This window comes from Varanus komodoensis, unplaced genomic scaffold, assembly GCF_004798865.1.
Source record: "Varanus komodoensis strain SLA01 unplaced genomic scaffold, ASM479886v1 scaffold10, whole genome shotgun sequence".
Lineage (NCBI taxonomy): Eukaryota > Metazoa > Chordata > Lepidosauria > Squamata > Varanidae > Varanus > Varanus komodoensis.
Window position 1 is genome coordinate 26,932,936 of NW_025335269.1, and position 24,044 is coordinate 26,956,979.

Genomic DNA, 24,044 nt, shown 5'->3' on the forward strand with positions numbered 1-24,044 from the left:
TAATGAGATTCATTCCTGTGTCATAAAACTGACCCTAAATCAAGACAACAAGGATATGTAACATAGCTTAGATTGAAAGTGTAAAGATATGGCAAATGCCAAATCTTGTAAATATTTCCTATATCCTCCTGCAACTGAATTTAATTCATCTGAAGATGACATTTTGTGCAATGGAGTCTTAATCACTTCCTCTAAAGGTTAATTCAGGGAGTGACTGTTAACTGGGATGTAGTCAAAACTAGAGGTGGGGACTTCTCCCAAGCAAAAACCTTAAAAAGAAAAAACTGAAGAGGATCTTTCCACATCTCCTGAGTATGCTCAATGGCCAAAGAATGTTAAGCATCAATTTTGGTGTGGGGAGATGGGGGGAATGGCGAATCTTGGTGAATGACAGAGTATGGCTGACTAGCTAGAAACCACAGTAGCAGCACTCTTGTTTTGGGTCCCATTTGTATGGCATGCTGAGAAAAAGCCTTGCCTGTATTTGCATTTTTGTTTATTTCTGTAATTGTTGCTCTAAATGAGTATGGTTGTTGGAAAAGCTTTGAATTGCAAAGTGATAAATCATCATTTTCAAGCGAGGTCTTAACTCTGCTCCATGGGCTAAGAAAGGTCATTTTAGCAAGTGGTTCTTTGCAAATATAGCAAATTGGGCAGGATGAATCATTGCTGCGTCCAAGCTGATGTAATCCTTCAAGAAAGAAAGGGTCTGGGATTCAATTGCAACATAGTCATAAGCCTGGTTTTGCCAAACTAGCAAGCACCTACACAGATGGGGTGGGGTGGGGTGGGGGAATGTGAATGTTATTCCAGCAATTTACCTTCAGCACTGCCTTCCTCTTTACTTGATTTCTTAGTTTAAATTTGGGGCTTTATTAAGCACTTCAGGGGTCCCCAATATGGCAATAGCAAATCTGTCATTGTTCATCCAATTTGTTTTCTCTTTAGTGCAAGGAAGTCAATGTACTTTAGCAGAGCAAAGAGGCCAATTCCATCTTGGTTACTGTGTTCAAGCCATAAATGTTTAAGGGTAGGTTGCCAGAGTTATAGGAATAATACTTTACCCTGCCATCCCCCACTCATCCTGCCTAACTGGGATGGAATTGATGGTTTGGTGGAAGAATTTTCTGGAGAGAATTATGGACAGGGCTGCTGGTATCTGTTAGGTTGAAACTTGTCCTCCAACACATTTGAGTTTGGGCATCTCTGGGGCAGATTAGAAAATGTGAATAAATAGGTTTTGCCTTTGGACTGCAGTTAAGAAATGAGAAATGCTTAGAAGTTTGTTTCAATAGCCTCAAAATGTTTTCTTTGAATGATGTTGTAAAAGACAGACAAACAGAGGGGCAGAGTATGTGATTTTTAAAAACAAATTGTGAAGAGAAGTACACATGACTGGACTGACAAAAATTACTCACTTTTGTTCTGATTTAAAAATAAGCTTCTTTAAAGCTCACACAGACACCCACCCTCTAGATCTTTTTCTCCCCTGATACTGAGTAAATACATTTTCACAGTAGGTAAATGCAATATGGTCAATGAAGGAATTAACTAATTTGATTAGATAGTAAATTTTAATGATTCATTGTCTTATTCCACTAACCCCTCTAGGCATCATGGGGAACTTTACATTATTCTTTGCTTGAGTGTGGGTCTTTGGTGACTTTAGAGTGGGAATAAAATATTAAATAATATAGCTACTGCACTATAGTTCCCTGCAGAAAAGAGTACATTTTGATACTGTGTTTTTCTTTCTTGCCTGCTGTAGAGGTTATAAAACTGGCCTGGGAAAAAAAGATTGGAGCATTGGAGCATTTAAATAAGAAATCACTGAGCATTCAGAATTATTAGTGTGCTGAAATAGCAATTACAATAAAAGTATATTGAAGTTTTATTCAGGAGATATATTTATGACTTTAAAGTCTAGGAAACAAACCATTTCTTTCTTTGCCTTGTGGTCAAATAGATTTATAATTTCTCTACATCTCATTGACAGTGGTAAGTTATTTGCCTCTCATGTATTTAAATGCAACACATGTGTAAAAAACTATGGCTGAACTAACATTTTAATAGCTATATGAAAATGATACTTAGCAGTTACACTTCTGCTAAGTGGTGATTTATTGTTAAATGCATCTAGACTCAACTGAGTATTAACTAAGATGCTACAAAGGAACTATCTGGGTAACATAAAGGCAAAGCCAGTTGCAGCTTTAAACATGCTATATTCTGCCTGTGCTGATGCCAGTCTTGCCACTGGCTTCCTAATGGCCAACACGGTTCAGTATAACTCTAAGAAAGAAGAATAAAGGCAGAATAAAAGTGAGTCATTCACATCTGCTAGCTGTGCAGTGGTGAAGTGAAACAAGTTGTTCAACTACACACCAAAATTCTGAAGTGGAACTAGTTGGCCTCTCTGGACATATCATTTACAGTTTGGGTTGCCTAGGATGATACTAAATGGTCACTATGTGGGCAGTAGTGTATTTAATGCATGGTGACTCTACTGAAAGTGATAAAAAAGCATAGGAGTAACATTTAGAATGGCATGATGATTTCAGGTCCAGACTTGAAAGCCTCTTGACTTGCTCTAGACCTTTGAAATGGCCAGTGAGCTGTGGAAAGACTGCCTACTGCCTATATGTGAAATTGTGGGTTTGAGTAACTTGCTTTAAAAACAAACCGAAATGAAATTTTCACCTATCCTTACTGGCCACTTGAAAGTCTTGGAGAACAGTCCAGGATATCCCTTGATTTTTCTGGACAGTGTTATAGTCTGTTCTCCAAGTCTTTGCAGTAACTGTAAAGGGCAGGTGAAAACTTTTATTTCATTCTAATTTGTATAACATGTTCCCAAAAACCATGAAGTTCTCCGTATTTGGGACACACAGCCCTTGAGAATTTAGAGGGGGAAATGAATGCGAAAACCCCTGAGCTGACCAATTTATCCATCCATCTATACCCAGGACTTTGTGTATTTTGCTCTTAAAAGTCTGGTTTGTAGATGGTATATCCTGTATATTGAACAGTCCTGAATTTGGGATTCCACATTTTTTTAACTGACAGTCTCCTTCTTTTTAATACCTACATGCTGGGCAGAGATATTGTGATCCCCTCTCTGCTGGAAACAGCTGTACCTGTTGTATTTGGATATTGCAGATGGGTGATAATTTTGTTTGGGTTCCATTTTTATAAGGATTTCTGAAAATTCGCAACATTTTTCACATTTGGGAAAGAAAAAACTAAGGGTTTTTTAAATTAATGTGAAAGACAGATCCATTTATTTCTTTTGGTCAATGAGTGATCTCTCTGTGATAAGCAGAAGTCATCCATACCCTCCACGCAGCCTCTTGTATGCTCAGTAGTGCAGGAATGGAGTCAGGGCATTTGGAGGGGACTATCTGGCCTCTTTGCACATGGTTGGCTTTAAAACATTTTCAGAGTATGCAGAAAGCTACTGGTTACATGACCCAGAATGTTTTGCCTCCAGGTGGTACCCAGGGTCTTTCTTCCCCACTTGCAAAGGATTTGTAAAACATTTCTGTTAAGTGGGAAGGGACTGTGAACAAAGATAAAATAGTGAATTTGAAAAACACGTTTTATAGAGATAGGGGAAAAACATGGAATGCCGTGTGAAAGTATGAAATGCCAACTTGCATTTCCCAGAAAGCGCACTCTAGGCTCACTGTCTTGTTGCTTAGAAGTCAGTGATGCCTGGGAAGGATTCCCCAGATGTGTACTGTTTCTGACAGGAGAAGCACTGTCACTGCAGTGATCAAATCTGTGGAGCTTTGCCACGCTTAGATCCACTGACCGGAATGCAGCCTTGACATTCGTCTTGGGAAGACTCTATTACTTATAAACCGTCTCATCCCCTCTTGCCAGTGAGGGCTTTGAGCATTTTAAGATACCATACTATGCCACCTCTCCCCATTCTTTAAATTAAACCACAACTCCAGGCAAGCTGGATATCAGAGACAGGCTTCAGGGAAAGTCTCACAGAAAGTACCATTCTTGCAAGTATTTACCTTGTTGATTTCCTGTAAGAACACAGCCGAGGAAACAGACACCAATGTCCTGGCATTTGTCAGTTGTTCCACTTATGACATTTGCATTGCCTCTGTTGCTTCCAGAATAGAAATCATTGCATTGTAATTTTTGTGCAATATATCATTTCTAGAATAGTGTCTTACTAATAATATTCTAAAAATGTCAATGTATCGTAGGTTGCTGAATTCTTGGTTCTCACAATCAGCATCTATAATCCTCTTACAAGAAACCAGAGGTCACTGTGGTTACCTTCAATAGATAAAGCATAAAACAACAAAACCCCTTTAACCTAATGCATAAAACAACAAAACCCCTTTAACCTAATGCATTTGAGAAACTTGTATTAATTTCACTTGTTTTATATTGGATGCATATTTTCATTCTTTTGCTTTATTTTACAGTTGTGTTTGGGCAGTTTGCATATTTCCAAACAGCATTAAATGATGTGGTAGAATTATTCGATGGAGACCACCCACAGGCTAGGCTTCTGAGTTCACTTTCTGGATCTCACTCAGGTAAATAATATTCTATCAAAAATAAAGGTAGTCTGTCTCAGTGTAGGAAGACTGGCTTTGTGCAATTATACTCTTGAATATGCCAAGCAGGTATATATCTTCATTTGCCCCAAACACACACACACACACACTATGCAAGTATCCACATTTTAAAGTGCCTTTCAACATAACTGTTGTCTTCTAGCTACAGCTGCAATTTCTTTAGTTGTGTTTTTTTCATTCCTATATCAATAAAATATGTTCATTTTTCAGATTATATAGGCAGTATGATGTTATTTAGTAAAGGTAGAGACATTACAAAGAAAAGCTTTCATATGGCCCTTTGTTCCTGATGTGGTAAACGTTCCGGGCACTAGGGGCCTGGGCACCTTAAGTACTCCTGGTTTCAAGCTCTTTGTCATGGATTTTATTCAGTTCCTCTCTCCTTCTGTTCCAAAGCGACCTGCCTCCCTTTAAAAACAAGCAAGGGGGTGGTGAGAGAAGGCCCAGCCATCCCAATTAACTTCAGTAAAAGGCTATGAAATCATCCTTATCTCAAGGATGAAGCAAGGAATTCACAGTGCCTGGGTGCTATCTCTCTCTTGCATTCACTGAAGCCCTACAGGTTTCTCATAGCAATTAAGCCTGCACTTAATCCCTGTGCTGGACACTGGGAACATTTCACACTGAACTCCTTATCACAAGGTCTTCTGGTTATTGACCACAGTGCAAGTGCCATGGCTGAAGGGAGGTCTATTCTGCTAACAGTGTCAGTTATGCTGGTAGACACCCAAGGTTTGCAGAATTACAAAATTCTATAGGAAGGGAAGAAAAAACAAGAAGGAAGGAACCCACAAACCAGTCCATTGAATACTCCACAGCCGTAGAATACTGACTGACCACGGGGGAAATAGAGGACTGAAATACTGAATTGCATGGCTGACTAAATGGCACAGTAATCAGAAATCTTTAGTTGCAGGTCCAGATGCAAAAATGCACCAAATGAAACACTTGAAAGAGCAAGCACTGTGATTAAGCAGGTGCATGCTTGTGAAAGAAGTGCTGAAGGATAAATGCTTTTTGACATCTTGAAAATATTCCTAGAAAATGTTGCATGGTTTCAACTAAACTATAGTGACTTTTTGGTAACTATTTCAGTGACCTACCAATAAAATAATTTGATAAAAAACTCACCTTGTCTAAATGTTAGATGTAATGTTTTATGCTTATATGTATAGTTGATGTTCATATTTATATTCTTGTCCAAAATTCCATTTTTATAATTTCTGTCATATAGGAGAGACCTTGCCTTTGGCCACATCCAATCAGATCCTCTTGCGGTTTAATGCCAAGAGTGGAGCATCTGCGCGAGGTTTCCATTTTGTCTATCAAGGTATTTCATTACCTTCCAGTTCTTTAACTATGCACGGGCTCCTACCCACCATATACAATTATAGGACCAGGTGGTGATGGAAAATGTAATAGATCTGAAAAAAACTGTTCCATACAGTTCATGATAAGGTCATGAAATCTTTGCTTTCATCTTTTTTCCTCAAAAGTTGTATTTGCTGTCTCTGTGGTCACAGAGCTGCTGTAGAAGTGATGTGTTCTGCACTTTTCACTCCCTGTGATTCTTATGAAATCAGGTGGCCAGCAGCCTTCTAAGAGCAATGAATAATGGTGACCTAAAGTCTAAGAAATGATGAAAGCAAGTGCAACGTGGCCTGGATTTTATATATTTTGAATCTACCTTCATGCTTTCTATCACATTACCAAATGCATCTGGCTCTCACAATGGGCTAAAGACAAAGGAAATTCACCAGATCTAAACATTACTAGGTATTTTTCAAAAATGAAGTGTCACAGAAAGCATATATGGAAACAGGAATAGCAAATAGTGAGATTACAATTGAAGTCTGAAAGTTATTTCTCTAAACTGTTAGGTTGCTTTCTGCTCTTACTGACTTCTTTTTTTACCATATCATTTGGATACTGAACCTAATGGTTAAAGACCAATGCTTTTTCTCTTTTAAAAATATCAGAAACCACTTGCAATCTGACAGTTGGCATACATAAATCTATGAATTTAAGTAGGGTGGGTGAGAATTTCTTTTGTGCTCTGATGGAAATTCATGAAAATTCACAGAATTCTCCATATTTGGGACAAAAAGAGATGAATACAGGCATTTCCCAGGTTACGAACAAGTTCTCTTTCTGAGAACATCAGTAAGTCAAATTAGTATGTAAGTCAGATTATGTATGTACGCGTCATATTTAATGTGAGTAAACCATATATATATATATATATATATATATATATATATATATATATATCTTTCTATGAATATAAAATACTTAAGAAACACTTCCATAGACACCAAAACATCTTAAACACAATACAGTACAGTAGGGCACCTGTATCCATGGGGGATAGGTTCCAAGCCCTTCAGCAGATGCCTTGAACTCTGAATAGTAATGGATAGTAATGAACACTATATAGTCGGCCCTCCACATGGGGGTTAGGGATGCAGGGCCCCTGCAAAAGAGGAAAAATTGCAACTATCTCTACCTCCCTCCCTCCCAACTCTTCACTGACTCCTATTTGCACCAAGGAAATGTCAGAGAGATTCCCCCCTCCAGATGGATGGGGCAAAAGGTCATGCTCTGGAGACCCTCCTTCTTTCACTTCCTCTCTCTTATCACTGGTGATGATTTTCCACAATAGGCCACAACATTCCAAAACAATCCCCAGTTAATTATTGAAGGCAGACATGCAAACAATCACATCCAGGAAAGTTAAACCACAAAAGTCTGCATTTAAATATTATGTGTTTTTGAAAATACTTTCTTTGATAATTTTTGATCTCAAAATACTTATTTCGTTACGCACTTTCTTTCTTTCTTGAACTGAGAACTGCACAGATCCTTAAAAAGATGCCACAGATATTGCTGGCCATCCTGCCCAGCTTGTTAGAGAGTGAGCTTCTCCCATCCTGAGTGGACAATATACTTAAAAATGAGCTCCCTGCAACTTTAAGAATTGCCCAGCCTCTTTTATTGACTTAATGGTCAGTTTATTGAATGGGAGTTGTGCTCAGTTCTTCTGTGATTGGAGGAGATTTCTCCATGGGTTCAACCACTGTGGATACTATTTTATGTTCTGTAATTTTCTTCCACCCCATATAAAAAGTATAGTTACCAAATAGCATGGAAGAAGCATTTCTTTATCATGTAGCCAATTGTTCATTTAGTGAATTATTGTTTGCTAGATTGAGTAGGGAGTGTATGTTGGGTTTATTTTTGTTTTTTTCAGTCACTAGCATTAGGATAGCAGATTATTTTGTCTGGCAGCCAGAAAGGATTGAAATAGCGAAATAGAGAATGCTGTTCTCAGCGTCTCAAAATGAATCAAGTAAGTAAGCCTGTTTTATTTATCTCCGGAGAACCTTGCAGCTATTTAAGTTTTCGTTTTTGGGAGATAAATGCAGTACAATCCCTAGTTATTAAAAGATTTAGCCTGGGTGTGTGGTTTGTGGCATTTAATTAGATTTAATAAATATGCTACCACAATTTGGGGATTTGCAATCTTCTTGTGAAGTATAGCAACAAATTTCCCAGGACTGCCTACCTCCTAATGTTAAAATACCTTTGAGAGAAACATCCACATTCCTGAATGAACACTCTAATCTGGCCTGCAAAGTCAATCATTTTATTTATCGCCTAGTATTCTAGATTGACCCTATTCCTTGTTCACTTTTCCACTAGACTGATTTTTATTTTGTTTCATAGCACTAACGGATGAAGAATAATGACTTCAGCAAATGTATTTTGTTTCTGATTCCATCTAGGGAAAGTAGTTTGTCAACATTATAGCTTAGAATTAGGCTGAGGTTTAGGAGGAAAGCCAAGGCTATAGCTACCATGATTGCATGTTCTGATCAGAACAGTACAAAATTGGATTTCTACCTTTGGATTTTTAATATTTTTTCAGTGTCTATTCTGAACTATAGAATTCTTGTCTCATATGAGTTGCCTTCCCTTGTTTGATGACTGCATTTCTTTGTATTTTATTCTCACAAAAAGCATGAGGATTAGTAGCTGTGCCCTCAAGGAGCACCTAAGCTCTGCAAACCTCCCTACACACTCACTAAACAATATATGCACACACACACAACAGCAATGTGCTATAATAATTCAGAAACATTTTGACTGTATTTTTATTAAAAATCATATTCTACTCTTTTCTGGAATCATAAGACTAATATCCCTTCTGCCATAAGGTGCTCAACTGCAAGCACAAATTCACAGCACACAGACACAGAAAATATAACACACATCCAAACTCTCTCTCTTTCTCTTTCACACACACATTTAAGAGGGAGAGACATGGATTGGCTCACTATTTCATTCAAAACACAACAGCCATATAGGCCATATCCACACATGTATGTAGCCTATACTGGCTTAGGGTGGTAATGAAATAGCAGCAGCAGCGGCGATGGCGGCATTTTGCTGCCTGAGGAAGCCCAGCAAATGCCTCTTATTTCTTGCTTGATGATCTTAGCTAGTCACTACCTCTCAGCCTAACCTACTTCGTAGGCCTGTTGTGAAGTTAAAATTGGGAGATCTTTAGTATATCAACAAATTCAACAAAATCAAACAAATTCTTCTATGTGGTGGGGTGAGGATATGACAATTGGTTTGTACTTCCTAGCATATACATTGGTAATCTATGTATTGCTTTGCTCTATGCACTTATTTATGTGCATCTTCATTCACTGCAAAATGATTGGAATGTTCCCGAACTTTTTGCTTTCTATTTTGAGTTCCTCACAAGCTAGAAACTTGCTTGATATATATTTCTTTGAAATCTGGGGATCTGTGCTAGCTAGTTAAGATGATTTGAGCTCCTTAGCTCTGTGATTAATCTGTCTATGGCATTAGTGTGGGTGTCCATACAAAGCTGGTGATGAGCCATCAACTGTACACTATTACAAAGCATCTTCACAAAGAGTATTTGATGTGGTGCTTGCGAAAAGCCTATTCACACTAACCATCTTCAGTCAGTCCCTAATGATTTCTAGTGATTTTGGCGCACACAGAGCCTGTTGAGTGGATGCTGATCACCTTCTGCCTGGAATGGATTTTGACACCCAATAGTGATTTCAGCTCTTCCAGTAGTTGTCATGGGACGTAGCTGGCTGTTCTTGTCTTGCGTATCATTGCATCAGCCCATAGTGATGAAGCTGGCAGTGCACAGATGAAAGCAACTGAAACCACAGTGGAAGGAAGAGTGGGACATGCACCAAATGCAGACAATAGGAAGCAGATTCTGAAGAGACAAAAATATCTTTTAATTTCAGTAGAGGGCAAATTCTGCTATTTCCCCAAGATTGCTGTTATTGAGATGTCTGTTAAAATTTACTTCTGGCTCATCTTACTCTTTTTTTTTAAATTCACAATACAGTTCTTTTTGGCTGAAGACAGAAATAAGATTAAGACAGGGCTGGGTTCATTTCTTCAAGCTTTTTTAATCATGGTTATTGAAGTTTCAGACAAACTTCTCCTCATTCCCTTGCTTACTTGTTTGTTGCCACTTTTATTCCCTACTTTGGTTGTCAAATATTAAAGAAGGCATCCTGAAGCCACATGAGGCCTCAAATAAGAAGTCATATTTTCCTGAGATAGGATGATTCATGTCTCAAGCACCTGTCTGCCTGGACACTTTGTTAAAAGTCACAACCCAAAGCAGGAGAAAATCAAATGAAAGGGCTGTATAGTCACTGTCAAACCAGAATCACCTAAACAGAATATGAGGACAATGGCCCTAATTTGCTATTGGTCAACAACAACTAAGTTTAAAATGCATGCCAACTCTGATCCTGGTGGCATCATATGAAAATTATTAGTAGGCACTGATAGGAATGTTCATTATATCTGATTGAAGTCCAAGGTAAATGGGTCCATTCAAACTATTTTTGTGGATTTCTTTCCAAAGCAACCCAAACTAAACCTGGACCCATACAAAGCTTCATGGCAAGCTTTGAACTTTGGAAACAAAGAGAAAAGTAGTGTCCTTGTATTCATGTTTACATGGTGTGCCACATCGCAGGTATGCTTCTAAGTCATGCTTCTTTCAATCCAGTGGTATTATAATTTACTGATGGGAGAGGCTTCAAAGCTGTGATGCCAGATTACAACATTTCCCCACCTTCTATTTTGAGTTTAAGAATGTATGGCCATTGCCAACCCTAAGGGAACTCTGGATGGTAGCAACAAGGCAAAAAGCCTTCTAAGTGGTGGCCACCCAATTCTGGAAGAGGCCACCTTCTGAGGCCCACATGGCACCAACTGTACTATCTTGCTTGGTTCAGACAGCCGTTAATGTGAAGGCATTTAACAGCTCCAAATAGCAAAGGAACCAGTATCTCATCTGGTTGAACAGTTCTAGTTGTATTAGCCTATTTTAATTAAATTCTTTACATTTGATTTTAAACTTTTGTAGTGAAATTTTATAAAATTGTCTATATGATACTGTATTTTATTGCATTTTATACATTTTGGTAACCCACCTGGACAATGCCCTTTAATAGGAAGTATAGAAAATAATTAATTTATTTTAATTAATTCTTAACTAATTTAAGGATACATTTCCTTAACTATGATCCCACATGGATCAGACACCTGTAACACTTACAGCACTAGGTGGCTTGAACTGTATACACACTTGTTAGAGCACACACAAGGACCTTCTGTTTCTTCCATGGCTCCAACAGTATGAACTGGAATGCAGCAGTTGACCACATTCCATCTGGAAAATGATACTGACTTACCAGGGCCTCTAAAGCAAAAGGGATTCCAGTCTAGGCTCTCCCAATTATTTATTTATTTATTTTTCGATTTATATCCTGCCTTTTTCCTACAAAGGGCTCAAGGCAGCTTACATCATTCTCCTCCTCCATGTTATCCCCACAACAACAACCCTGTGAGGCAGGTTGGGCTGAGAGTCTGTGACCTGCCCAAAGTCACCCAGTTGGCTCCATGGCTGAGTGGAGACTAGAACCCAGATCATCTGAGTCCGAGTCCCATGCTCTTAACCACTACACCCAATGGCACTTTGCAGCCCAGTTGAGGAGAGTACTTTGTCCCTGAGACAGGACTGGATCCAGATTATATGAGCCTTTGGGCAACAAGTTACCATTGGGCCCTGTGATGCCTCCCTCTCACACCTTGCTGGGGGCATGATAGTTGTTTATAAAATAAGATTCTGCTGTGTCTGCTTTTAATTTTGCTTTATTACTGGTGCTAGTCTTAGACTAATTAGGGATGAGCAAATAAGCAAGGCTCATAATCACTAGGATTTTCTGAATATTGTGCTTGATTCATATTGGTATTTGTGGCTTGATTCGTTTTAATGGGAGGTTTAAAACAGGGCTGATTTAGTCTAATGGGGATTTTTTTATAAATTGAACTTAGAATCAGGGATGAGATCAAAATGTGAAAGCTGAACTTTGAAAACTGTGTGTGGGGTGCTTGAAATGGGCCACTTATTTCTAGCAGGTTAGTCTATTTCTGAATGGTGATGCCTCCTCCCACTCTTCCTCAGGGTTAGGGTTGGGGTCAGTGATGCCGGACACAGCAACATGGTGGTGATGGGCATTGATGTGTCTTCATGGGGGCTTGTCCTCGTGAGCTGACGTGAGCCATGAGGCTATCCGCCAGTATACAACCTTTCCATTCTTTGCAATGAGCCTACCATGTACCCACCTGTTGTCTCTTGGTAGTACATGTCCTGCTGTGTAGCATAAGTTGAAGGTGAAAGTTCATCTTGTATAATCCAATGAATTACCTTTTTCCAGCTACAATATATATTTTGACTGCAATCAAGAATATCCTTAGTTCAGGCTATTTCTAATCCAATCTGTCAGTCTGCATTAGACAAAGGAGAATTAGGCTTGCGGACTGAGCCTGTCATACTTGTCTGTTTTAAGGTCTAGTCGTCAACCCGGTTGTTTAAAGAGCAGCTTGATTGATTTGGGCCTGACAGCTCTGGAGGAAAAAATGATTTGAGGAATTCAGCTGTGATCACTATGAAGATTTAAGCCAAAAAATTAAGTTTGCATTTCTGTGTGGAACTTTGAGTCCAGCAAATTCTGCCTACAGGTAAAATATTTTTGATTTGTTGGACGTATTTATCACATTTTGCTTCTTTCCCTCTATTTATGCAGCGGTTCCACGAACAAGCGATACGCAATGCAGCTCCGTCCCAGAACCAAGATATGGTAGGAGGATTGGCTCTGAATTTTCAGCAGGTTCTATAGTTCGCTTTGAATGCAGTCCGGGTTACCTTCTGCAAGGCTCCAAAGCTATCCGCTGCCGGTCGGTGCCCAATGCTTTAGCCCAGTGGAACGACACAGTGCCAGGCTGTGTGGGTAAGACTTATTATATTTAGGTCTTCTGTTTCTAAATCAGAATTTAAGAACACTGCTTGTTGTATCAAGTGGTATTAAGTACTTCAGTTCAGTGCCCATTGATTCATACTGGGCACATCCAATTTAAAAGATCAATTTGTCATTTCAAAAGTAATTGAGTACCAGCTGGTTGGTGGGCACTATAGTATTTCACATAATAACTATTAGATTAACAAGGTGGATGCATGGTTTGCTGAATATTTATGATCCATCCAAGTGCCTCTAAAATCATAAATATAATAGGGAGTATGAAGTAAACTTCTGGAAATCAGTCTTATGGTAATTAATTGAGCTCGTCCCAAGCACCCTCTATAGCAGTTTGAAAATTACGGTTCTAGTGTAAATTCCAAGTGTTATAGTATAGCATGAATCAAAATAGCTTTGTCTAAGCAATGAAATTATTGCAAATCTCCTACGGAATTGTATTTACCATTTTAGAGTCACATGTACTTATGAAATGCTATTCTTCTTCTACCTAGACTTGTGCACTGTAATTATTCATAATACTGATAGGGACAGTGTACCTTTAGGCAGGAAAAGAGATGACATCAAGTATTTAAATGATAACAAGTTGACTGTACATGTACTTGATTATCTACAGCTTCCAGTAGATACAGAAGGAAGGTGCAGTTTCCAACTTGGATATAGCCATTCCTAAAGTGATCTACTGCAGAGTCTAACGCTTTTCCTTGAAACTTTCTCATGCATAGGTATTAGGAAACTCCAATTCTCTTTCCGCTTCATAACACAGAGAAAATTAATGATGACTAGAACAGCTATGGTGGGCAGGCCTGGCAAGCAAGCATGATCCTTTCTCTCCTTGCAAATCTGCTCACTTAGGCTGAAGGTCTTCCAAGAGCTGACCTAGCTTCCATGACTCATTCTCTGTTTCTCTGTCTTCAGTCCCCTTTTTTCATTCCATCTGATCCCCTGGTCCCAAGACATTGAGATTGTTTCCTGCCCCCTTCTTCTAGCCAATTACAGTTCTTTTACAGTGCCTTTTAAAACTCTAGTCCTACAGTCCATTGCCTGTCATTTGAAAAAGTCTGGCTGGAATGAGACAAGGGGGGAAAAAATCTAGAAACCACCTGAACGTAAGATGTCATTATGGTCTGGCAGTCATGGCTATGATGACAGAAAAAATAATGGACTTTATGCTTGTATATTTAGAGGCTTCCTTTCAAGTGAATGCTTTGTTTATGTTTTTTGCAGTATAGACTGAATACTGGAATGACAGAAATCTGATTGTATTTATATCTGTAATGTTGCTTTGCTGTTCATTGCACATGATGTTCCATTATCTCTAATTAAATTGTTTTCCAGTACCATGCAGTCGGAATTTCACCGAACGGAGAGGTACTATATTGTCTCCAGGCTATCCTGAACCTTATGGTAACAGCTTGAATTGTGTGTGGAAAATCATAGTGACTGAGGGATCAGGTATTCAGGCAAGTCCATATTTCGCCAGCACTGGAATATTAGCTACTTCACTATTGTAGAATCAAATAGATTATTGATTATTTTTCCCCAGCCCCTTACCATATGTAAAGAAAATGGCCTGCTTGCTCAAATATTCATATTCCTGCTCTTTTTCCTTCAAGTGTAACACAAAAGGCAAATAACTTCTAGCATTATCCAGCCCATTCACTACAGTGTGCTTTAGTTAAAAGATCTTCAGTTAAAAACAGTGATTAGGAATGAAGATTGATACACTGTTAATCAATCTGTTATAGATCTTTCTTAATTGCCATTTTAAAGTATCAGGAAAAAACAGCCTGACAGTTAGATAGAGCTAATTTATATCATAAGCAGAAGCAGCTAAAATTAGTTTCCTTTAAACTGGTATTGAACTATTTTAAGTCCAAACTAGTTAATATTAAATAATACATTTTTAATAGAAAATGTGTTTCCTGATTAAAAAAAGGCACTGTTTCAAACAGTTTCTTCAACAATCACAGACTTTCAAAAGAATGCTGTCCCTTTCTAGCCTCTCGTGCTAAAATGAAAAAATAAAATGCAAGTCACATAATATCAAAAAATTATATTCAGCTAAATATTGTTTTAAATTCACATCACAGCAATATGAATTAATTTAAAAGCATGGATTTCAGAGAAGCTCATTAGAAGAAGCTGCATCTCAGATATAACACTGCACTACCACTGTGCTGAATTTTAGCCAGTTTCCATTTTCATGTTAGAATTTGCATGTTTGATGAGGGAAAATGTTTTGCTGAACACATAAGCAAATTACATGAAAATCAAAAGCATTTATCTGCTTTTTACCCTTCTTGTGATACTAATGACACCTCAGACAGAACAGTGCAATAAATGATAACTTTTAAGGCTTCATGGAGCTGTGTGGTTCCTGAACTACTGGACACAGTTCAAGAAAACTTCTAGACTTAGGAAAATTTTCAGGCCTGACTGTTGATGGGCAGTTACACTAGGTCCATTTCTGAATACTTCTCCCCTTTTCCCAATTCCACGTGTGTTTTATGCTAGTTCTATGGTAGCTTAATTTTTTTTTTTTAACAAAAATGAACCTGTATGTGTTTTTGGCACTTTTTAAAAAAATGTGCATATATATGTTCCTCTTTCAAACTGTATACATTTTAACACATCAATCCATTGTCTAAAGATTGTGCAGCATTTTGAACTATACATTTTTAAATGTATAAAACTTCACATTTTTACAATGTAAACATTTTTTCTTTGTACACTTTTCAAATATGTGCATTTCATCAGTCACAAAATGTATCTAGTCCACCTCCATTTCATTGATGGAGACTGGAGAAATGCATAAAATAAAACCAATCAAATGTGTATTTCAGTTATTTCTAGATCTGCCTGAACACAATTTTAAGTAGCATGCCCTGAAATATTCTCCAAACCAATGACTGTAGTTCATCCTTCATCCTTGCCCACATGGACACTGAAACTTGGAGGTGCTTCTGAATAACAGTATAGGCAAAAGCAGAAGTTTTGCTCTAAGCCGCACTTTCATTTTGTAAAATCCCAATGCACTTTAGTATAGCTTGTCTAGTGTTCCAAGTGTTAGCAAGGAAATATCCTAGCCTCCTGAAAAGATTTGCTCATATTTGTTTTCGGATATCCCAAAGGCTTTTCAATCCTTGCTATTCTGTTTGCAATAGCCACAAACTCTGTGCTTCACAGAGAAAGGCATCAGTAACATGGGAAGACTGTGGGACATCAATTGTGATTGGCCACAGATCATTGAAGCGGAAGAAGTGAAGACCCACAGTGTGGTTCAATGCTTAACCAAGTCTGACCACTGGTTCTTCCATATCTGAACCTCTTCTTGTACCTGCAAAACCAAACCAAATCAGATCCCTAAACCAAAGACATCGAAATAATTTTATCACATTCCCTATTTGCATTAAGATAATTTTAACCCAACTAAGCTCCTTTACACATCTTAATATCTACTAGTATCTATTTCTGCTGCCCACAAAGCTTCCCTTGTTCAACACTTGCTAGAATATTGCATTATGGATGCAGCCTTTTCACCTCTATTGCTATAAATAACTGCTCAACCAGGCCCCATAGGTGGTATTCTCTGCCTCAGGTGGCAGAGCAGGAACAGTGGGAATTATTTTGTGATTACTCTTCCTCCCTGCAGCTTCCGAAGTCTGCACCATCTTGATCTTCTCTGGCTAGTTGGGTTCCTCTGAAGATTTTGTAGAGGTGAAGGGGCTGAAGGCATGAGGCCAATCTCTAAAAGTCGGTTCCACAGATAGGTGCCTTCCATTGGAGAAGGAACAGTAGTTGAATACCATGCATGGTGTGCATAGGAGCACAGGTGTGGGGCTCGGAGTGACTAAGTGTAATTCTGCCTAGCAAAATACATTTTCACTGGGTTCTCAATAATGCCCTCAGAAGGTGATGTTTTGCCTTGCTTTGTGTTCCTTTTTGCCTTCCTTTCTACCTTTATAATCATCCACCATTTCTCAGGCTACTCAGTAGAGTTTTGGACTATATGCTACCAAGTGGAAGGCTGCCTGTTTGAACCCTCCTCTTACTAAGGGAGAATGTTCCTAACCTAACTCTTCCCTGACTGTCTAGATTAGCATGTGTAGGCATTTAATACTGGGTAACATTCAAACCTCTTATCCCCCATTTGTGGCCTAGCAGTGCAGTTCAGCAACAAATAAAACATGTGCATCCATTGATCATATGGCTCAGCTCTGAGAAATGTAGCTATTATATTTGGAAACAACATTAAAAGTAAAGTTTTAGCTCATACCTGTATTCACAATAAACCCAATTCTTACCCTCTTGAGGGGCACATTGACATGATTCCATTCTAAGTAGAATCGTCGTCCTCTGTTAGAAATGTACACAATATTGCAAGGGCTGGGTCAGTATAGTGTACATTCGTTTACATCGGTGTGTTTGCTTTCAACATTCTTTTTCTGTTCTTTCCAAAATCATATAGATCAATCCTGTTTAATGAACACTCAGTGACATTGTTTTCACAGATCCAGGTCATAAGCTTTGCCACTGAACATAACTGGGACTCTCTTGAAATCTATGATGGTGGTGACATGACAACAGCAAGGCTTGGGAGCTTCTCAGGTATGCAGAAATCTACCTGGTCTTGTAGTGTCCAGAATGCAGCCTGCAGCAAACTGAGATGGAAACTTCTGCATGTGAAAGCTCTTTCCTAGTGCCTCAGTAAGGAACGTTATGATAATGTTTGTGAACTGCTTTGTGCACTAAGAAGCTCTAAGTTTGTGGCTGTTGTTATATTCCTTTGAGAAATTGCATATATCATGCAGAGATTGACATATGGTGGAACAGTTGGTGTAATAGATTTATCCTGCAAACAGCCTGAAAATCAAATTCTTCTTTATAGTGCTATAGCAGAATGGCTGGGAAAAAATATCCACAGTCATTGGCAGATCAAATTTAAAAAATAGGTTTTTTATCAAAGTCATTTATAAAACTAGTGATTTGCAGCACAGTCCCATGGCCACTGGACAGCATCTAGAGTTCTGCTTGTGCCCCTGGAAACTTGCTCTGAGGTTGGAGCTGAAACTCTGAGCTTAGAGCACCTACCTGCCCCCATTTACAGCCTGAACAAAAATAACAATATCCACTGCAAACACAACCTTTCAAAGAGGAGTTGTGGGTGTTCTAGGGATGGGTAGGGAAGACAAATGTCACCACAACATGAGGTACCTGGTGGCACCTCAGCCTCCTTCCCCCACTCTCTGAGGAATGACACTAAGACCAATGACATCCCTTGTTCCTTGTATTCTGAATGTCGTATTTGTTTGTATGTTGCATAAAATCCTGCACATTCCGTTTATATGAAGGACAGGCCTAATAAGGCTACTTATATTGCCAAAACTGAATCAAAATTCAGTTTGCTTATGAAACTGTGCATTCATATAGCTCCAAGTTCTGAAATGAAGCATCCTCAAATCTTACCTTGAAGTTTAGGAAGAAAGTCTGGGCCAAAATATATAAAAGAGGAAAATTATGAATGCTATTTACAGTAAATATCTGAAAGGAAATGTGCAGCTCAAGTCATATTTTCAGGAAACTTTTGTTCACTTTCTTCCAGTTTTTATATTCAGGATTTGTGCAAATATGTTTGCATGCATTTGTACAATTTGCATTTACACAGATATACGTTCCTGAAAATGCACAGATTGGCCACGAATATACACATCTCCCCACAACATGTATTTTCTCAGTTTACTCTCAGTGGGAAGGGGGGATTTGTGATTTTCAGTTTTTAGTATGATTTTGCATATTTTTCTGCATCTAATTTCCACAGAACTGCGCACACAAAAAGTCAGTGGTAAGCTCCAGAGACCCAATAACACCAGGGAAAGTTGATCAGCTGAAGCTGAACTCTTTTGACATCCCTAAAAGTATTCATAGACTTGTAGGACCAGATATGCTTGTTCAATTAATCCTGTAAAATAATACAAGCTTTGCTAATGTGTGTCCTTTTAAAATACCGACCTTACAGAGAGCTTGCTATGAATTATGTTTATCCTGTGCTTTTGGCAGGTACCACAGTGCCAGCATTGTTGAACAGCACCTCCAATCAACTTTACTTGCATTTTCACTCTGATATTAGCGTGGCAGCTGCTGGTTTTCATTTGGAATACAAAAGTAAGATTTATTTATATGCATTGTGCATCTTCTTAATGTTTGATAGGTATGATGCATATCAGGCTGCTTTAAATTCTTTCCATTCATAACTTCAGGTCTTCCTCTTTTACATGAATTTCCCCCATTTTATTTATATTTATTTATACAGTAGCATATATTGTTGTGATATGGATAAATGTGTTATGTTACTGATCTCTGTATTGGTTGATTTGTGTGTGTGTTTCATATTCTTATATGAAATGGGAAAATATTTTTTAAAGCTACAGAAACAAATTGGCACAAATGGGTTATGAATTCAGCTCTTAACAAACATTCAGCATTACAACTGATCAAAGTTTATTACATCAAAGTTGCATAGCATAGTTCTTCAGAAAGAATTGATATCAAAAGCAGAATCAGTAATCTCTTCAGCTTCTTTGCAAACACTTTTCTGAAATGTTCATCAGGCCAATAAGTATGCAGATAATTGCTGTATTTTAAAGGTTTGTCTTTGAAATGAGATATGAAAAGTGCTTTTGTTAACAAGAACAGAACCCCATTATGTAGGTATAAGATCAATATAAGTATTGGGATACTATGTTATACAAATCTTTAGTTTTATTTATAATATTTATATCCCACTTTTAAACCAACATTTAGAAGATAGCTTGCAACCTCTTTAAAAACAATAAAAGGCTAAGGGTTAGAATAAATACTTCAATAATATATATGAAGCACTTTTAAATACATGGAGGTTCTGTTAGAATGTTAACTATTTAAAGCTTTTATATACCATTCTGTATACCACTGTTATACCATTTTATACATACTATGAAAACTCTCAGTTTAAACTCCAACTATTCCTGGTTGTGGTGATGAATTAAAGTTTTTAGCCAGATGTACTTGGATCAAGAAGTGAGTGTATTTTATCCTATTTTATGCACATTTCCCCATATAAAGATTCTGAGAAAACTCATTACCCAGTTTTTGAAAATATGGCAAAATGCTGATGTATTTTGTTGAATTATGTTCAAGATGGGACAGAATTCTCCAAAAGTTCAGAAAAGAACATTTCACAGAAATGTGGCATTAGCATTGTGCTTGTTAGTCGCGAAGCCATGTCCGACCCATCGCGACCCCATGGACACCACTCCTCTAGGCCTTCCTGTCCTCCACCATCTCCCGGAGTTCACTCAAGCTCACACCAACTGCCTCAGTGACTCCATCTATCCACCTCATCCTCTGCCGTCCCCTCCTTTTGCCATCTATTGTTCCCAACATTACGCTCTTCTCCAGGGAGTCCTTCCTTCTCATTAGGCGGCCAAAGTATTTGAGTTTCATCTTCAGGATCTGGCCTTCTAAAGAGCAGTCAGGGTTGATCTCCTCTAGGACTGACCAGTTTGATCACCTTGCAGTCCAAGGGACTCTCAGGAGTCTCCTCCAGCACCACAATTCAAAGGCCTCAATCCTTTTGCGCTCAGCCTTCCTTACGGTCCAGCTTTCACAGCCATACATTGCAACTGGGAAAACCATAGCCTTGACTATACGCATTTTTGTTGGCAGGGTGATGTCTCTGCTTTTTAGTATGCTGTCTAGATTTGCCATAGCTTTCCTCCCCAGGAGTAAGCAACTTTTAATTTCTTGGCTGCAGTCCCTGTCTGTGGTGATCTTGGAGCCCAGGAAAATAAAATCTGTCACGACCTCCATTTCTTCCCTATCTATTTGCCAGGAAGTGAGAGGACCGGATGCCATGATCTTAGTTTTCTTAATGTTGAGTTTCAAGCTAACTTTTGTGTTCTCCTTCACCCACATCATGAGGCTCTTTAGTTCCTCTTTACTTTCTGCCATGAGAGTGGTATCATCTGCATATCTGAGGTTGTTATTTCTCCCAGCAATCTTAATTCCAACTGGTGATTCATCTAGCCCCGCCTTTCTCATGATGTGCTCTGCATATAAGTTAAATAGACAGGGCAACAGTATACAGCCTTGCCAAACTCCTCAATTTTGAACCAATCAGTGATTCCGTGTCCAGTTCTCACTGTTGCTTCTTGACCCGCGTATAGGTTTCTCAAGAGACAAATAAGATGGTCAGGTACCCCCATCTCTTTAAGAACTTGCCACAATTTGTTGTGATCCACACAATCAAAGGCTTTAGCATAGTCAATGAAGCAGAAGTAGATGTTTTTCTGGAACTCCATAGCTTTCTCCATGATCCAGCGTATGTTGGCTATTTGATCTCTAGTTCCTCTGCCTCTTCGGAATCCTGCCTGTACTTCTGGTAGTTCTCGGTCCACATACTGCTGGAGCCTAGCTTGTAGGATTTTGAGCATAACTTTGCTAGCTTGAGTGCAATGGTGCGGTAGTTTGAACATTCTTTGGCATTGCCCTTCTTTGGAATTGGAATGTAAACTGACCTTTTCCAATCCTGTGGCCACTGTTGAGTTTTCCAAATTTGCTGGCATATTGAGTGTAGCACTTTTACTGCATCGTCTTTTAGGATTTTGAATAGCTCAACTGGAATACTGTCGCCTCCACTAACTTTGTTGTTGCTCAGACTTCCTAAGCCCCATTTGACTTCACATTCCAGGATGTCTGGCTTGAGGTCAGTGACCACCCCATCATGGTTATCAGGGACGTTAAGCTCTTTCTTGTATAGTTCCTCTGTGTAATCTTGCCACCTCTTCTTAATCTCTTCTGCCTCTGTTAGGTCCCTGCCATTTTGGTCCTTTGTCATACCCATCTTTGCATGAAATGTTCCCTTCATATCTCCAATTTTCTTGAAGAGATCTCTGGTCCTCCCTATTCTATTGTTTTCTTCTATTTCTTTGCACTGTTCATTGAAGAAGGCATTCTTATCTCTTCTAGCTATTCTCTGGAATTCTGCATTCAGTTGTTTGTATCTTTCTCTTTCTCCCTTGCCTTTCGCTTCCCTTCTTTCCTCGGCTATTTGTAAAGCTTCCTCAGACAGCCATTTTGCTTTCTTGCATTTCTTTTTCTTTGGGATGGTTTTAGTTGCTGCCTCTTGTACAGTGTTGCGAACCTCCGTCCATAGTTCTTCGGGCACTCTGTCTATCAGATCTAATTCCTAAAATCTATTTGTCACCTCTACTGTATATTTATCAGGGATATGATTTAGGTCATACCTGAGTGGCCTAGTGCTTTTCCCTACTTTCTTCAACTTAAGCCTAAATTTTGCAACCAGAAGCTCATGATCTGAGCCACAGTCAGCTCCTGGTCTAGTTTTTACTGACTGTATAGAGCTTCTCCATCTTTGGCTGCAGAGCACATAGTCAATCTGATTTCCGTGTTGACCGTCTGGTGATGTCCATGTGAAGAGTTGTCTCTTGGGTTGTTGGAAAAGAGTGTTTGCTCTGACCATCGTATTCTCTTGACAAAATTCTACCAGCCTGTGCCCTGCTTCATTTTGCACTCCAAGGCCAAACTTGCCTGTTATTCCAGTTATCTTTTGGCTTTCTACTTTAGCATTCCAATCCCCCATGATGATAAGGACATCATTCTTTGGAGTTAATTCTAGAAGGTATTTTAGGCCTTCATAGAACTGGTCAACTTCAGCATGTTCAGCACCAGTGGTTGGGGCACAGACTTGGACTATTGTGATGTTGAATGGTTTGCCTTGGATTCGAACTGAGATCATTCTGTCATTTTGGAGATTGTATCCCAGTACTGCTTTTCCTACTCTTTTATTGACTATGAAGGCTACTCCATTTCTTCTGAGGGATTCTTGCCCACAGTAGTATGCCTAATGGTCATCTGAATTAAATGCACCCATTCTTGTCCATTTTAGTTCACTGATTCCTAAGATGTCGATGTCCAGTCTTGTCATCTCTTGTTTGACCACATCCAGCTTGCCTTGATTCATGGATCTTACATTCCAGGTTCCTATGGAGTATAGATCTTTGCAGCATCGGACTCTCCTTTCACCACCAGATACATCGGCAAATGAGTGTCCTTTCGGCTTTGACCCAGTTGCTTTATTCTTTCTGGCACTACTAGTACTAACCTTCCATTCTTTCCCAGTAACATATTGTACACCTTGCAACCTGAGGGGCTCATCTTCCGGCGTCATATCTTTTTGCCTTTTGGTACTGTCCATGGGGTTTTCATGGCAAAGATACTGGAGTGGGTTGCCATTTCTTTCTCCAGTGGATCACGTTTTGTCAGAGCTCTCTGCTATGAGCTGTCCGTCTTGGGTGACCCTGCACGGCAGAGCTCACAGCTTCATTGAGCTACGCAAGCCCCTTCACACGACAAGGCAGTGATCCATGGAGGAGGGTATTAGCATACAGGATCATTATTATTTATTGGCACATGAAGTATGCAGTGGGCTATCGGAGGAGTGGAAGGAATCGGGCAATTGCTTTATTCAACAATGTTAAAATATTTAAACTGTATCTGCAGTTGTGACTGAAGATATACTCTTTTATTCAGTAGACATATTTTCCAAATTCTTGGGGGTGCTATTGAAGTTCTCCCAACAATTTATGAGTACTCCAAAATACAAAAATTTCTGACAAATTTCAGCTGAGACCTGGTTTACAATATAAGCTCTGGGCTAGAATTTAAATATTAAAGTAAGATATTCTTGCTAATATAAGGAAATTGATCTCTGGGATTTGATACTGGAGGAATGTTTTGTTCTTTCCCTAACATGCAGACGTTTATGTTCTTTGCAAATTATAAAAATGAATAATATTGATACAGAATAGCAGTGTCCCTGCATATGCATAAGTATGTACATTAGTAAATAATGCAGGGATGACTCTCTACATATAAAGGTTGAATATAGACATGAAATTTAGTCTGATAAATGGCTTGACAAAGGTTAGATTCCCAAAACATCTTTTCATTTGACTATGGAAATATTATGTTGCCTTGTAGA

At 38.8% G+C, this 24,044-nt stretch overlaps 1 protein-coding gene across 1 annotated transcript in view; it reads left to right on the plus strand.

The window, feature by feature from the left end:
• CSMD1 (CUB and Sushi multiple domains 1) overlaps positions 1-24,044 on the plus strand; it is a 909,441-nt gene that overhangs the window by 752,243 nt on the left and 133,154 nt on the right. Inside the window, exons 33-38 of the mRNA XM_044419148.1 lie at positions 4,452-4,565; positions 5,842-5,937; positions 12,773-12,976; positions 14,339-14,463; positions 17,515-17,611; positions 19,061-19,165. Of these exons, the coding sequence (XP_044275083.1) occupies positions 4,452-4,565; positions 5,842-5,937; positions 12,773-12,976; positions 14,339-14,463; positions 17,515-17,611; positions 19,061-19,165 (741 nt within the window). The remainder of the gene's footprint in view (positions 1-4,451; positions 4,566-5,841; positions 5,938-12,772; positions 12,977-14,338; positions 14,464-17,514; positions 17,612-19,060; positions 19,166-24,044) is intronic.